The 13,139-nt window shown below is 53.3% G+C and overlaps 1 protein-coding gene across 6 annotated transcripts in view; it reads left to right on the top strand.

Annotated features, from left to right (window-relative positions):
• Positions 1–13,139, top strand: part of TNS1 (tensin 1) — a 199,301-nt gene that overhangs the window by 83,258 nt on the left and 102,904 nt on the right. For 5 of the 6 annotated variants that reach the window (XM_054700073.1, XM_037524017.2, XM_054700072.1 and 2 more), the window contains one exon: positions 6,014–6,055. In XM_054700073.1, coding sequence (XP_054556048.1) covers positions 6,014–6,055 — 42 coding nt within the window. Of the gene's footprint in view, positions 1–5,438; positions 5,544–6,013; positions 6,056–13,139 lie in introns of those variants that run through there. The other variant, XM_054700076.1, reaches the window with a different exon arrangement.

Here is a 13,139-nt window from a genome sequence, read left to right as displayed (position 1 = left end):
TAAGCCAGATGCAAAAGGGCAAATACTGTATGATTTCTCTTCTGCAAGAAAGAGAACAGACCAATTCATAGAGACAGAAAGTAGATTAGAGGTTGGTGGGGAGAGGAATGGGGAGTTATTGTTTAGTGGGTTTGGGGTTTCTGTTTTGAATGATAAAGTAGTTCTGGAAGTGGGTAGTAGCATTGGATATACAACATTGTGAATGTTCTTTTTTTTTTTAAAAAAAAGATTTCTTTATTTATGCATACAAGAACTGGGGTACAGGCCAGAGGTTCGGTGGGGGAGGGTGAAAGGATTCACCAGAGACAGAGTGGGGAGCAGAACAGGCAGACTGACTGAAATACACTGCTGAGGGAAGCAGTGGGCGAGACAGGAGAGGTCTGCTGCACCATGTGGGTAGCTGCCTGGCCAGGGATTGAACTCATGTTGCAGAAGCTGTGGACAGCTTCACAGAGCTGTGCTTAATCCCTTGTGCCACTGGGGATGCCCATTGTTAATGTTCTTTTTGCCATTGAATGATACTCTTAGAAATGGTTAAAGTGGTTAATTTTAGTTACATACATTTTACTACAATAATAATAAAAAAAGGACTAGCAAGAAATAGGAAATCAAAAGCTCAGGATTGTATGTTATGCTGGATTCAGCGACTCAAGTGGCTTCAGTTTGGGCTGGAGTGAGGCTGTCCTGTCCAACCCCGGGGACCAGGTGGACACAGGCAGGGGACCCCACCTGGTGGGCCTAGCAAGTCTGGAGTTTAACCAAGGCTGGCACCCAAGGATGGGGACCCACTTAGGGTCCCGGTCCTGACACTTGATGGGACAGGTGACCGGGCTGTTAGGAGGGTGCTGGGTTTCTCTTGTCGCTCAGTGCAGTGGCTGGAGACCACACTGCAAGCTTCCCCTCTTAGTTCGCCTCTGCTTAGCCTGTTGACCCTGAGCAAGTGTCTTGACTTCTCCAACCCTCCTTTTCTTCATCTGTAAAATGGGATCAATATCACTGACTCTTAGGGGTTGGAGGATCTCTGGAGATAGGCGGAGGGCAGAATTGGCACTCCCCACAAGTAGGTGCTTACTGAGTTTCTACCACTAGCATTGTGGGCGCTTCCCTTGCTCAGACCTTGAGTTTCTTTAATTCTTTCCATAATTGTTCGGTGTGCACCTGCCGTGTGCTGAGACTAGCATGAAGAATGGGGGCGGGGTGCTCCCTGCCCTCTTGGCACCTGCTTTCTTAAGGGGAGCAGAGATTCTAGACAAGGAACCAAACACAACTACACATACAGTTTGTAGTTAGGTATGGGAAGGAAGAGATAATGGGTATAAGGAGAGAATCTCGTGTGTGTGTGTGTGTGTGTGTGTGTGTGTATGTGTGTGTGTGTGGTTTGTTTGTGTGTATGTGTGAGAGAAAGAGAGTGAGAAACTTAAGGGAATCCAGGAGGGCCTCTCTGGGGTGGTGGCATTTAAGCCAAAGCCGGAAAGCATAGGGGTGAGACCCAACTATGCAGACGTTGGGCTGTGAGCACCCCAGGCACAAGGAACAACCTCTGCAGTGCCCCTGGGAAGGAGTGGAGCTCAGTGTGGGAAGGGCAGAGAGGAGCCCAGCCCCTGTGTGGCTTTGGGTCCTGGCCAAGAAGGATGGGCACCGAGTGACAGTGCAGGGAGCTCCCCAACTGGGCTGGTCTCTTTCTGGCACTTAGACCCTCGTATCCTAGGGGAGTCTGCACACCCTGTTGTTGGCATTGTGCCCAGGGATCTTTGAAGTTCGGAGAGTGCTAGTGGGTGGGAGGCTGATGAATGCCAGGCTTCGGCTCTGGCCTGGCCTGGTAACACTCACCTCCCAGCTGCGCCCCTGCTATCTGCCTCACAGGCCTGGAGCCAGGCTATTGGGGTGCAGTGGCCTTGGGCAAATTGTAACCCTTTCTGTGCCTTAGTTTTTTCATCTGTAAAATGGGGACAATAAACACTGTCTACCCCATATAGTACACTTTTTAAAATTGTGGTAACATGGGTTTAAAACCGTTTATAAGGGTTTCAGGAGTATAACCTTGTAACTGACATCCATGCATACCACCCGATAGTCACTTAAAATCTAGCTTCCACCACCCCATAAAATTGACCCCCTTTACCCAATTAACCCCCGCCTCTCCCCCAACTTCCCTCTGTAACCACCACTGTTCTCATAAACTAAGAGGTGTTTTTATTTATTTATTTATTTATCAAAAAAAAAAAAAGATTTATTTATTTATTTATACAAGCACTGGGTACAGTCAGAAGTGCGGGAGAATGAGAGAATTCACCAGAGCTAGAGTGGGGAACAGAACAGGCAGACTGACGAAATACACTGCTGAGGGGAGCAGCGGGCGCGGCAGGAGAGGTCTGCACACCATGTGGGACCCTCGCCTGGCGGCCAGGGATCTAACCAGCGTTGCAGAGGCTGTGGGCAGCTTCACAGCCCAGCGCTTAACCGCTGTGCCACCAGGGGAGGCCCGAGGTGTTCTTATTTAAAGTTTGTTTTGTTTCTTTATCTTACACATGAGTGAAATCACACACTATTTGTCTTTTTCCATCTGACTTATTTCACTTAGCATAATAGTTATTAGCATATTATTATATTAGCATGATAGTTATTAGCATAATAGTTATATTATATTAGCATAATAGTTTCCTCCATGTTGCAGGTGCCAGGATCTCATCTTTTTATAGCAAGGTAGACCAATGGGTCTTAAATTAGGATGCAGTGGGTCTAGGAAAGGACTTAGGGCAGTAATAGACTCACAGCCGTCGTCTGCAAGCATCCTGTGCCTGCATTGTCACTGGTCCGTGGGCAGCAGAGAGGGCAGGGGCACGTCTGGAGCTGAACTGCTGGGTTTGCATCTTGGTTCCTCCGTTGCGCAGCTTCTTAGCTGCTCTGTGCCTCAATCTCCTCATCCACAAAAGGGGGGCAATAATTTCAGTGCTCAGGATTGTTTGAGACTCAAATGACTTAGTTTATGCAAAGTTTACATAAAGAACAGTGCCTGGCATAGAGCAAGTGTGATGAAAGTATTTGCTGCTTCTGCTTCTTTTATTGTTGTTATGTTTTCCAGAGTGGAAAGACTGAGCATTTAGGCTTGTTTGGTTCCTAGTGTCTAGATGAGTTCTTGGAGATACACCAGGGGAGGCAGTTTACCTGAGTCTGGCCTCCTGGGGTTGAGTCCTGGAATCCTTTGCTGCCAGTCCTGGGGAGCAGGTGGATGGCAGGGGTGGCCCCAAGAGTGCCTGAAGACACCCCAGAGGCCACCCCTTTGCAGATGGAGGGTTCCTAGATTGAGTCCCTTAGGGGCAGTGGGCGAGGACATTGCTGACACCAGGAGTGCACGGCCATAGGGCACGGGCCACAGAGTGGCAGGGGGCCCTGGCTCTCCTTGGCACATTCCAGGCTCCTGAGAGGGTGGCCAGGGGCCAGGGTGCCGGAGGGAAGGAGAGAGCCTTTTAAGGAAACATTTCTCTGCTTAAAAAAAAGAGAGAGACAAGAAGCTCTGAAACACAACAAAGTTGGTGGGCTGGCCAGCTGGCCAGCCTGGAATGTGCAGCTGTGGGTGGCGGGTGGAGGAGGCCGCTGGGGGGCAGCAGGCCACGAGGGCACCCAGGCATCAGCCCCTCTGGCTGGGGTCCACAACTCTCCTCAGATCTAATACCTAGGGGCTGTCTCTGCCTCAGGAGGGGACAAGGAAGGGATCTGGGGTCGGGACGTTTGGGCCCAATTCTTTCCACTGCCTTAGGTGGTTCTGGGGGAGCAGCCCTCCCCTTGTCTCTGGGGACACCTGCACTGCCTCATGTGCGTCTAGAACCTGCTCCCTCCCTTCTTCAGTCACCCTCAGTCCACCCCCAGTCCACCCTCAGTCATGGTGGGGAACCTAGGGGGGCTGGAGGAACTGATGCAGCTGGGCAGTGGGGTGGCTAGCTGACAGCACCCCCCTGCTCTTGCCGCCTGCGCCCACATCCAGGTTCCCACTTCTGCCTCAGGCCCAGCTCCGAAGGAAGGAGCAGGGCAGAGTGCTGTCCTGTGGGTTGCACCCACTCCCACACAGGACCTAGGGGCCAGGAGTGCTAGTGCTGAGGAGAGCACCCTGAGGGTCTGGCTGTGGGCTTTAGAGGAGGGTTTGGAGCTGTGCAGGGCTGGAGGAGATGGGCAGGAGGCCACGGCTAGATGGGGTGCTCTGAGGGTGCCTGGCAGGGACAGCAGCGTCCCCTATGGTGAGACGTTGTTGAGCTGTCAGGGCCGGTAGGGGACCCTGCAGGCTCAGCCACCTCTGGGGCCTTCTCTTCCCTCCTGATCAGTTCTGGTGCTCTTCACCCCACCCCGGGGCTTCTCCCCACAGAGACATCTAAAATAGTTGTTCATGACCCATGCATGTGCGTATCAAGAACCCTAAACTTTGGGATCACCTTCCGCTTCCTCATTCTTCGCAAAGTGGGGTTTGATAATCCTGGCTACCTGTCAGCTGTGTGTCCCCGGGCAAGTTGGCCAACCTATCTGTGCCCCTGCACCTCAGCCAGAGTATGCTAGTTCTTACCTTACTGGGTTGTTGACAGGATTCAATGAGTTAAAAGGTAAAAGGTCCGTAATGACGCCTGTGGCATAAAACACATGCAGGAAGTGTTGGGTATTGTCTTCTTTTTTTGTGGCCTTACCTGTGATTCTCCCAACAGCATGTTGTGTGGACAGTAGGTGCTTTATCCCCTTGTGGGAGAAGGCTTGGGGCAGGAGCCTAGAGCCTGACTGGGTCAGGGATTGCTGGCTCCCAGCCTCGCCTTCTCTTCTTGAGTTGGGGCACCCCTCACGCAGGTGTCGTCCCCTCTGGGCTGGTGTGTGGAGCCTGGGGACCCTTGGGGTCAGGTGGAGGACGTGGCTGTGGGTGGCCTCTGTGACAGCTGCCCCAGTCTGGCTGCAGGCTATTGCTGCCACAGCTCCACTGAGGGGTGGGGATGGCCAGGACAGGGGTGGGGGCTGCCCACTGTCCCAGGAGGCAGCCGCACCCTCTTTGGCCATCGCTTTGGTCATCTGTGGCTTGTGCTCAGACACCCTCGTGCTTGGGGAGAGCCTGCCCTTCTCCCCTCTGTGGGCCCCCGGCCTGGTGCTCAGGTGGGGAATTGGAGCCAAGAGTGAGGTATGAGCTCCAAGAAAAACGTGTCCTGGCTAGAAAAAAGGAGCACATTGAGTCTCTGATAAAGGCCCTGCTAATTGTCGGGGTAGTGGTTTGGCTCCCCTGCCTGGTGGGGTGGAGGGAGGACCTTATCTCAGCACCCGGAGCGATCCAGCCCTCCCTCCTCTGTGTCTGGAGGCCCAGGTTGCCCTCCATGTCCCCCCCACCAGCCCTCTCCTGGGAGGTGAAGATGAGGGTGATGACTAAAGCACCCGTGGAGGGTGCTGTTGTCTTTCAAGGCCTTGGGCTTTATTAGGGCCGCTGCCTCCTGGCTTTGGAAGGGCTGGCAGCGGCCTTCACAGGCCTGTTTCCCCACTGGGTCTGGGAAACTCAGCCAGCTGTCTGCAGCGCTGACCTTTGGGTGAGATACCTTGGCTTGGGGGAGAACAGAGGAGGTGACTGAGGTGACTTTTCCTTTTCTAGAGATCTTAAACACTTAAAAAAAAAAAAAAACCAAACAGACAAACACAAGACAAATCTGACTGTATTGTAGAAAATTTTGGAAATGAGCAAAGAAAAAAAAAATCGTTATCTGTGCTACCCGGCCCACTGTTAGTAAATCCTGGTGTATGGATTCCCAGGTCTTTCAGTGTCTACGTTTGTTTTTATGGAATTTAAGATGTGATGTATGTTTCATTTTTGCCTTCTGTGCCCTCCTTCAGCATTAGTGCCTGAGCATTTTTCCGCGTTGCTACATAGTCTTCCAGTGAACTCTCAGGAGGAGGGGGTCAGCATTTGAATTGAGAAGGGGAGTCTGGCATGGCGGTGTGACTGGAATGGTCTGTGGGGATGGAAGATGCTAACCTTGCCCTTTCTCTGTTCCTCCCACAGGTGGCTGCCCCCTGCATTCCTCCATCCAGCCATGAACTGGTGGTGAGTGACAGTCATTCCCTGTGCTGCCAACCACCCCCCCCCCCCCCCCCCGCCCCGGCTCAGCTCCCAGCTGCAACTTACTGTTGACCCAGGCATGCTGGGAGCCTCCACCGTCCTGGGCAATTAGGTTAAGGAGAGGACGGGCCACGTCCAGAGGCTGAAGCCGGACTGGGAGGAAATGAGTCATGAGGTCCCTTCTGATGAGATGCAGGGCCTTCTTTCCAATCTTGAGACTTCAGTCCTTGGAAAAACCCATAAAAGGGCATCTCACATGTCTCTAGGCCTGGCCAGGTGCCTGGTGTCCTGGGGCTCACAGGAGCAGGGACGGCATCTCTCTTCTCCTGCCTGGTCCAAGGTCAGGTACCCCTTGACTGGAGGTGGGGTGGGAGTGGGGGATGGTGGCCTGACCCTTGGAGTTTACCTACCTGGGCAGTTGCTCACATTTGGGTGGCCTGTTCCACCTCCGAGCTCCTTGGCTGGCTGCTTCTCTGCTCTCTCACCCTGTCCTCCAGGGCCCCCTTTCTCCTCCATTCAGCTTCCAGAAGGGCATGGACAGGGGCAGGGCCCCTGCTCTAGACTGACCCCAGCTGGGTGGATCTGGAATGCTGGGAACTTTTCCTCCCTGCCCTTGCACTACCTTCTTACCCCTGGAGACAAGCAGGGCCTGGAGGCTGGAGGGAAAGGGGTCTGCCTGGTGTGCATATATGTGGTGGGTATCATGGGGGGGTCCCTGGGGAAACCAGTGGACACCTGATAGAGTTGAGAGTCTAGGGAGAAGGCAAGGGTGTCATGGGTGAGGTAGTTGCAGCACCTGCATGACTGTGTGGTGCCCTGTGCCCAGCCTGGGTCCTGGGTCAGTCCTACCCTCTTTCTGGACCTTAGTTTCCCTTTCTACAGAGTGGTGTAGAACTAGGTGCTACAGAGGCCTTCTCAGTGCTGATGGTCTCCCCTCTGTTCAAGGGCATTGATGGGGTGAAATCAAGTGTGCAAAGTGCCATGACCCTTAGACTCAAGGTGTCTGCCGCCAGCCAGGCCGACCTCTGTTCCCCAAGGCCCTGCCCAGCTGTGCCACTCCAGGTGTGGAGTGTCGTTTGCATGGCGTACAGTGGAAGATCATCTGACAGCAGTGGAGAGTGATGGGGATGGGGTCGGAGAGCAGGCCGGAGTGGGAACTGCCAGTGAGAAATCTCTGGGATTTTGGAGAGACCTGGTGACTGCAGGCAGTGAGGGCTGAGCCTAGGTCTCATCATTCCAACCCGACTGCTACCTTGCTGTGGAGAACAGAATGTTCTTGGCTGGTCTGGTGGGACTGGGGGGCGTCCAGGTTTTAGGGATCTCCATCCAGGCAGATGCCAGCCAGGAGCCTCGTGAGCTTTGTTTACATGAGGAGTGGGCAGGGGTTGGGACGAAAGGGAAATGGTTGGCATTTTCACTGAGGGGATTGCTGTTAGTCCCAAAGGTGCTCTTGCCTGAGTGAGGTACTGCAATCCATGTATCTAAGATGTGCTTCACCTGTGCCAGGGTCTTATTCTTCACAGAGATTGTGGGACTGATAGTGACACCAGGTACTGCTTCCGGGTCAGAACCTGGTCCCCCAGCAGTGGTCAAGAGCCAGGGAGTCAGGCCTCCTCCCTCTGGGTCCCAGCTTCCCAGCTGTCAGGTGCAGGGCACATTGCTTAGCCTCTCTAGGCCTCAGTTTCCCCTTTGAGAAGGGGAGCTTCTCAAAGTAACAGAACCTACCCTATAGGTTGTTAAGAGAATAAAAGAAACAAGTCACTTTATTAGATTCATTAGCAGTCAGAACACCCCAGTGGCCTTCTGCCTCACTTTTTAATGCAGGGTTCTGCCGTTTGCCTACCTAACCCTGTAGCACCGTTCCCTCTCTGCCTTCATCTCCTCCTGGAAGCTCTCTTCCTCCATCACTCTCCTCCAGCCTCCTGACTTTCTTGCTAGTCCTTGACTGTACCAGGCAGATGCTGCCTCAGGGCCTTTGCACTCCCTGTACCTTCTGCCTGGAATGTTCTTCCTATAGATTCCTGGGAAGTTCTCCCCTCCCCCTGCCCCCTGGTCTTTGCTCAGTGTCAGTATTTCCCTCTCTCCATCAGCCTATTCTCGCTTCCCTATATCACCTAGACTCACTGAACAGTTTGTTTAAGGGGTTCCCCTAGTCCAACATGCAAACTCTACGAAGTCAAGAGACTTTTATCTGTTCTGTGCATTCATGGTCACCCTCACTGTCTGTCTCATAGTAGGTGCTCAATGATCACATAGTAGGTGCTCAAAAAATGCATGTTTACTGGTGCAGATTAGGTGCTCACTGTACGGGACTGATGTTCTTGTTCCCTGCTTGTGACGGGCAGCAGGGTCTCTTAGGGTGCTGGCCTCCAGCTGGGAGCCGTGTCTCTGTCCCCGGGGAGTGGGAAAGTGGCCTAGGGAAAACCGGGAGAAAGTTTGGCTCCCCCAGAGAGCACTCAGCACCTGTTTCCTCGCGGCAGGCCAGGCTGGTGCCTTGAGCAGGTTCACAAGAGGGAGGAAAGGGCGGGTTGGATTTTTCCTTCCTTTTCTATTTGCTGCCTGCCCTTCAGCCTGCGCAGGGCTGGTCCCTGTCCCTCTGCCCCCTCCCTCTTGCTCATGCCATGTATCTGTTGATTGTGTTTCTCCCATGTCTCAGTTTGGCTCTGCTCTCCGTCCGGCCTTCTCTCCTATCTTGCTCAAATCCTAGCCCCTTGGGATTGGTACCTCTCATCCCCGGGCACAGGATGTCTGCCCAGCCCGTGGGCCTGCTGGCCAAACACATTTTCAGCCTGTGCCAGGCCAGCCAGGACAAAGTGGCTTAATCTTCAACTTGTGTTTTTGTCTTACTCAACAGATGTTGCCCAGGGCCTGTGCCAGGAGGACCCTAGGGTCACCTCCCTCCTGTGGGGTCCACTGGTGGGGGCAGGAGGGAAGGGGAATAGGGCTTGTTTGTTGCAGACACTCCTGATCCTTGGAAAGAGCTGAAGCAGCTTTTCTCAACTTCTGAAAAATAATAGTCAAAAGGAATTTCCCGAGGGTGATAGCCAAGTGGAGTGGCAACCGAGGTCGGCTGAGTGTTGAGCCCTCTGCTCGAGTGGCCTGGCCCCCAGGCGCCCTGGGCTAGGGAGAAACATGGGCAAGCCTCTTTTCCTAGCATAGGCCAGCCCCACGCCAGGTGCTGAAAGTGTCCTTGTGGAAGGAATGGAGGTGGGGCATCTGCTGGGGAATGGTAATACCAGGCTGGTCCCACCCATCAGAGCAAGAGCGAAAAGTTAACTCTTGCGGGAAACTTTGCTGAGCTTTGTTCTGAAGCTTGGCAAAAATCAACTTATTTATTCTTTGCAGCCACATTTATTCAATGTGGTGAGGGAGGTGACTCCAGCATCACAGATGAAGAACCGAGGCTTAAGGCCATCGAGCTGTTCAGAGGGGAAGCTGGCATTTCCAGTTGCCTGTCACCAGAGTCTATCCCCTTAACTATCTATAATGACACATGTCCCTCGCATTTGCAGCTGCTGGGCCATCGGGAGCCTCTGTGAATTGTTTGGTGGTCTGGGTGGGTGTGAGCCCATCCTGGGTGGGTGGGGTTGTGCAGAGGAGCAAACTGGGATTAGAAAAACTCGGCGATGGTTTGAGGTCACATAACAGTGGTGGGGTCTGCCCAAGAGTGGAGATTTGGACTTTTGCTTCCCCCGCCCCCAGAAGAACTGCTGCTGATGTAAATACCTGATATTTCTGGGTGGATTTCCCCTGGATTTGTTCTAAACAGTGCCAGCTACAAGTCCACTTCCCTAGCTTCTCTGACGGGGGGCCTGAGATTTAGAGGAGCGTCTTCCATCTATCTGTCCTCCATTCATCCTACCAACAAACATTTCCCAAGCACCTGCCTGCCTGGTGCCAGCTCCTGTTTTAATGCTAGAGCTGCAGGGTTCTTTTTAGCCATAGTGCCAGGCTTTCTTAAAGGCAGGAGGTGATGGAGAAGCACAGTCACAGGACTGAGAGGGCTGTAGACACCATCTAGTCTGATCCTGCTCTTTTTCAGGTGGGGAAATTCGGACCCAGATATTTTTTTTTACTCTTGTTTTTATTGTGGTAAAATACATATAATCTAAAATTTACCATCTTAGCCATTTTTGAGTGCCCAGTCAGTGGTATTAAGTGCTTTCCTCTCCTTGTGCACCCTTGCTGAGTCTTGTAAAACAGAGCTCTGTGCTCATTAAGCAGTAACTCCCCCAGTCCCCACGAACCACCAGTCTACTTCCTGCCTCTAAGATTTGGCTAAGTGCTTCACGTAAGTGAACTCATAGACTATTTCCCCCTTTAATGACTGGTTTTACTCACTTAGCCTAATGTCTTCAAGTTTCATCCAAATGCCCTTTTTAAGGCTAAATAGTATTCCATTGTGTGTATTCCGCCTTTTGCTTATCTACTTCATCTGTCCATAGACCCTGGCTTGCTTCCATGTTTCAGCTGTTGTGAATAATGCTGCTCTGAGCACGGGTGTATCCTATCTCTTTGAATCTCTGCTTTCAGTTCTTTTGGGCCTAGACCCAAAGCAGAATTGCTGGATTATATGGTCATTTTATTTTTCATTTGTTTTTGCGAAACCCCCATACTGTTTTCTATGGGTACCATTTTACATTCCCACCAAGTTTCTCGTTTCTCACATCCATGCCAACCCTTGTTATTTCCTGTGTTTTTGATCATAGCCGTCCTAATGGGCATGAAGTGGTGGCCCTGAGGTTTTTAAATGTCTTTCCCGAGGTGCCCAGTGTCGGCAGGCACCCAGCTTCCCCTTGCGAGGAGAGAGGGTTGTGGTGTTGACAGGGGTGGAGGGGCGTGTGCACCCTCAGCCCAGCCCTGCCCTCCTGCTCTCGGCCCAGGAGAGCCACTGGTCGTCACTTAGTGAGTTTGGACTCCAGGCCTGGCGAGTTCCATCCCAGGTCACTGAGCAGGCTGAGGGCAGTTACCTTTGAGGGATCCTGGAGAACAGAGCCACGTCAGGAGAGAGGAGCCCAGAGAGCTGGTTTCCAGAGGCGGAACTGAGCCCTGCGTGCTTGCACTCCGTAGAAGATTCCCCTCCCCTCAGGAGGCCAGAAACCCCAATTTATACATCATCTAGGGCTGTTTAGTTCAGAGAAGGAAAACGTGGGGCAGGTGCAGAATGGGGTGGGGAGGGGAGTTGGTGGAGGGCAAATTGCCTTCTTTTTTGTTGCTTTCCAAAGTAGACTCTGTTTGGTGGCGATTCCTAGAGAAAGGAGATTTCAGGTGTAAAGAAGAGCTTTCTAGCTCCTAAAATAGCCCCGGAGGCCATCTGCGCAGCCGAGGTCTGTCACGGGAACACACACTCACCATTGCTTACTAGGTGTAAGGTGGAGTGCTAATGGGGGGGGCCTTGGGGTGGAAGTCCTCGGGGCTCACTGAGGCCCAGTCTTTAGGTTGGGCCGTGAAGGGACATGGTCCCTGCAGATCACAGCATCTAAATACCTCCCCTGTGACTCCCACTGGGAGAGCCCAAATTGGATGACTGTCCCTGCCTCTGGGGCCCATGTTCATGCGCAAGCGGGAGAAACTAGTTAGTGCCCCATTCAGGGGTTCTGACCAGAGGTAACCTTGGAGTCCGGGGAAGGAAGCAGTTTGTGTTGTGATGGTTGAGGAGGTCACCCTCCTGTTCCAAGTCCAGTTTAAGATTTGTCAAATGGTGGAGGGGAGGGGAGGGGGAGGGAGGGTGTTCTGGACGGTGGCAGAGCTGACCTGGAGAGGAGGTAGGGCCTGGTGCAGATTCCTCAGCCAGGCAGGGGGCTGGGGCAAATCCACTGTGTAAATATTTTTGGCCAGTCTGTCCTTGCTGGAGGGTGAGGGGCCAAGTAATCTTGCCTCCCCTGGGTTTCCTGGCTGGGGGTGCTGGTGGGAACAGGATACACAGGGGAATGGAGGTGGGGATCAGCCTGGTATGCATGGTGGGCAGTGAGGAGATGTGAGCAGAGGCTGCAGATGTGGGGAGTGGGAAGCAGTGGCTCCTCAGGAGGAGGAAGGGTCAGAGAGGGGAGGAGTCCAAAAGCCAGGTTGAGGAACTTGAACTTGAGCCAAGCTCTAAGGGCCATTATGGGTCCTGGAGTGGGGAAGTGACCCAGGCAGGGCTTGAGAGCCAGGACCCTGCCATCTGTGGGGTGGCTCCTTGGTGAGGGGGCTGCCAAAAGGAGAGAGGGTAGGGCTGGTACAGGTAGGGTGGACCAGGTGAGGCTGGTGCAGGTGCTGAGTCTGGCAAGGGGAGTACTTGGGCAAGGGTGGCTGGAGGGGCCTGGAGGAAGAGCCACGGGAATCGTGGACTCCCGGTTCCCCGGCTGAAGGAAGGTGAAAAACATGTGGTGGGGAGTGTGACAGGAGGGGCCGAGACTTGTATGAGCCTGGGTGAGGGTGTCTGCAGCTGCCCAGCCTCAATCAGTGACTGGGTGCTGGGTCCCTCGGGGTGAATTGTCCTGAGGACAGGAGTGGGCTTGCCTAGGCCCCTCCTGGGGGTTGAGGTGCAGGTGAAGCCTGGCATAGCATTCCATGTAATCACATCCAGCCTGCTGTTTTGCTCTGATGGCCTCCCCTTGCCTGGGATTAACTTCAGCCAAACACTCAGGGACTCAGGCTATTGGCTTCCCCTCTACTCTGGCCCAGCCCCGCCTGCTTGGTGCCTTCCCAGCAGCCACTGGCCCTCCTAGCTCCCCCTTCCTGGCATGAAGGGAAGTAACACAGGGGAGGGGAGAACACAGACTTGGAGCTACAGAACTCAGTTCATATTGAGCTGGCCACCACCTTCCCCAGGAAACTCAGTTTCCTTATTTGCCAAAAGTGGTTTAAAATGCTAGTGCTGCTGCAGTTGTTTTTGTTATTATTGTTAATGCCACCACCCCACCCCTGGCTAACGGGTCTGTTCAGTGAGATCTGTCTATACCTACTGGGCCTTCCCCGCCTGCCATGCCCCCTCTGAGTGCCTGTAAATGGGGGTTCCTTGTCCTTCCCTTTTACTTTCAGCCCCCTCCCTTCTTCAGCTTAGAGTTCTATTTTTGGAACAAGTGAG

The sequence above is a fragment of the Talpa occidentalis genome, unplaced genomic scaffold (genome assembly GCF_014898055.3).
Source record: "Talpa occidentalis isolate TD23 unplaced genomic scaffold, MPIMG_talOcc4v2.1 talOcc4.3, whole genome shotgun sequence".
NCBI lineage: Eukaryota > Metazoa > Chordata > Mammalia > Eulipotyphla > Talpidae > Talpa > Talpa occidentalis.
The sequence above is the reverse complement of the archived record's forward strand: the minus strand, read 5'-3'. Positions and strand labels throughout refer to the sequence as shown.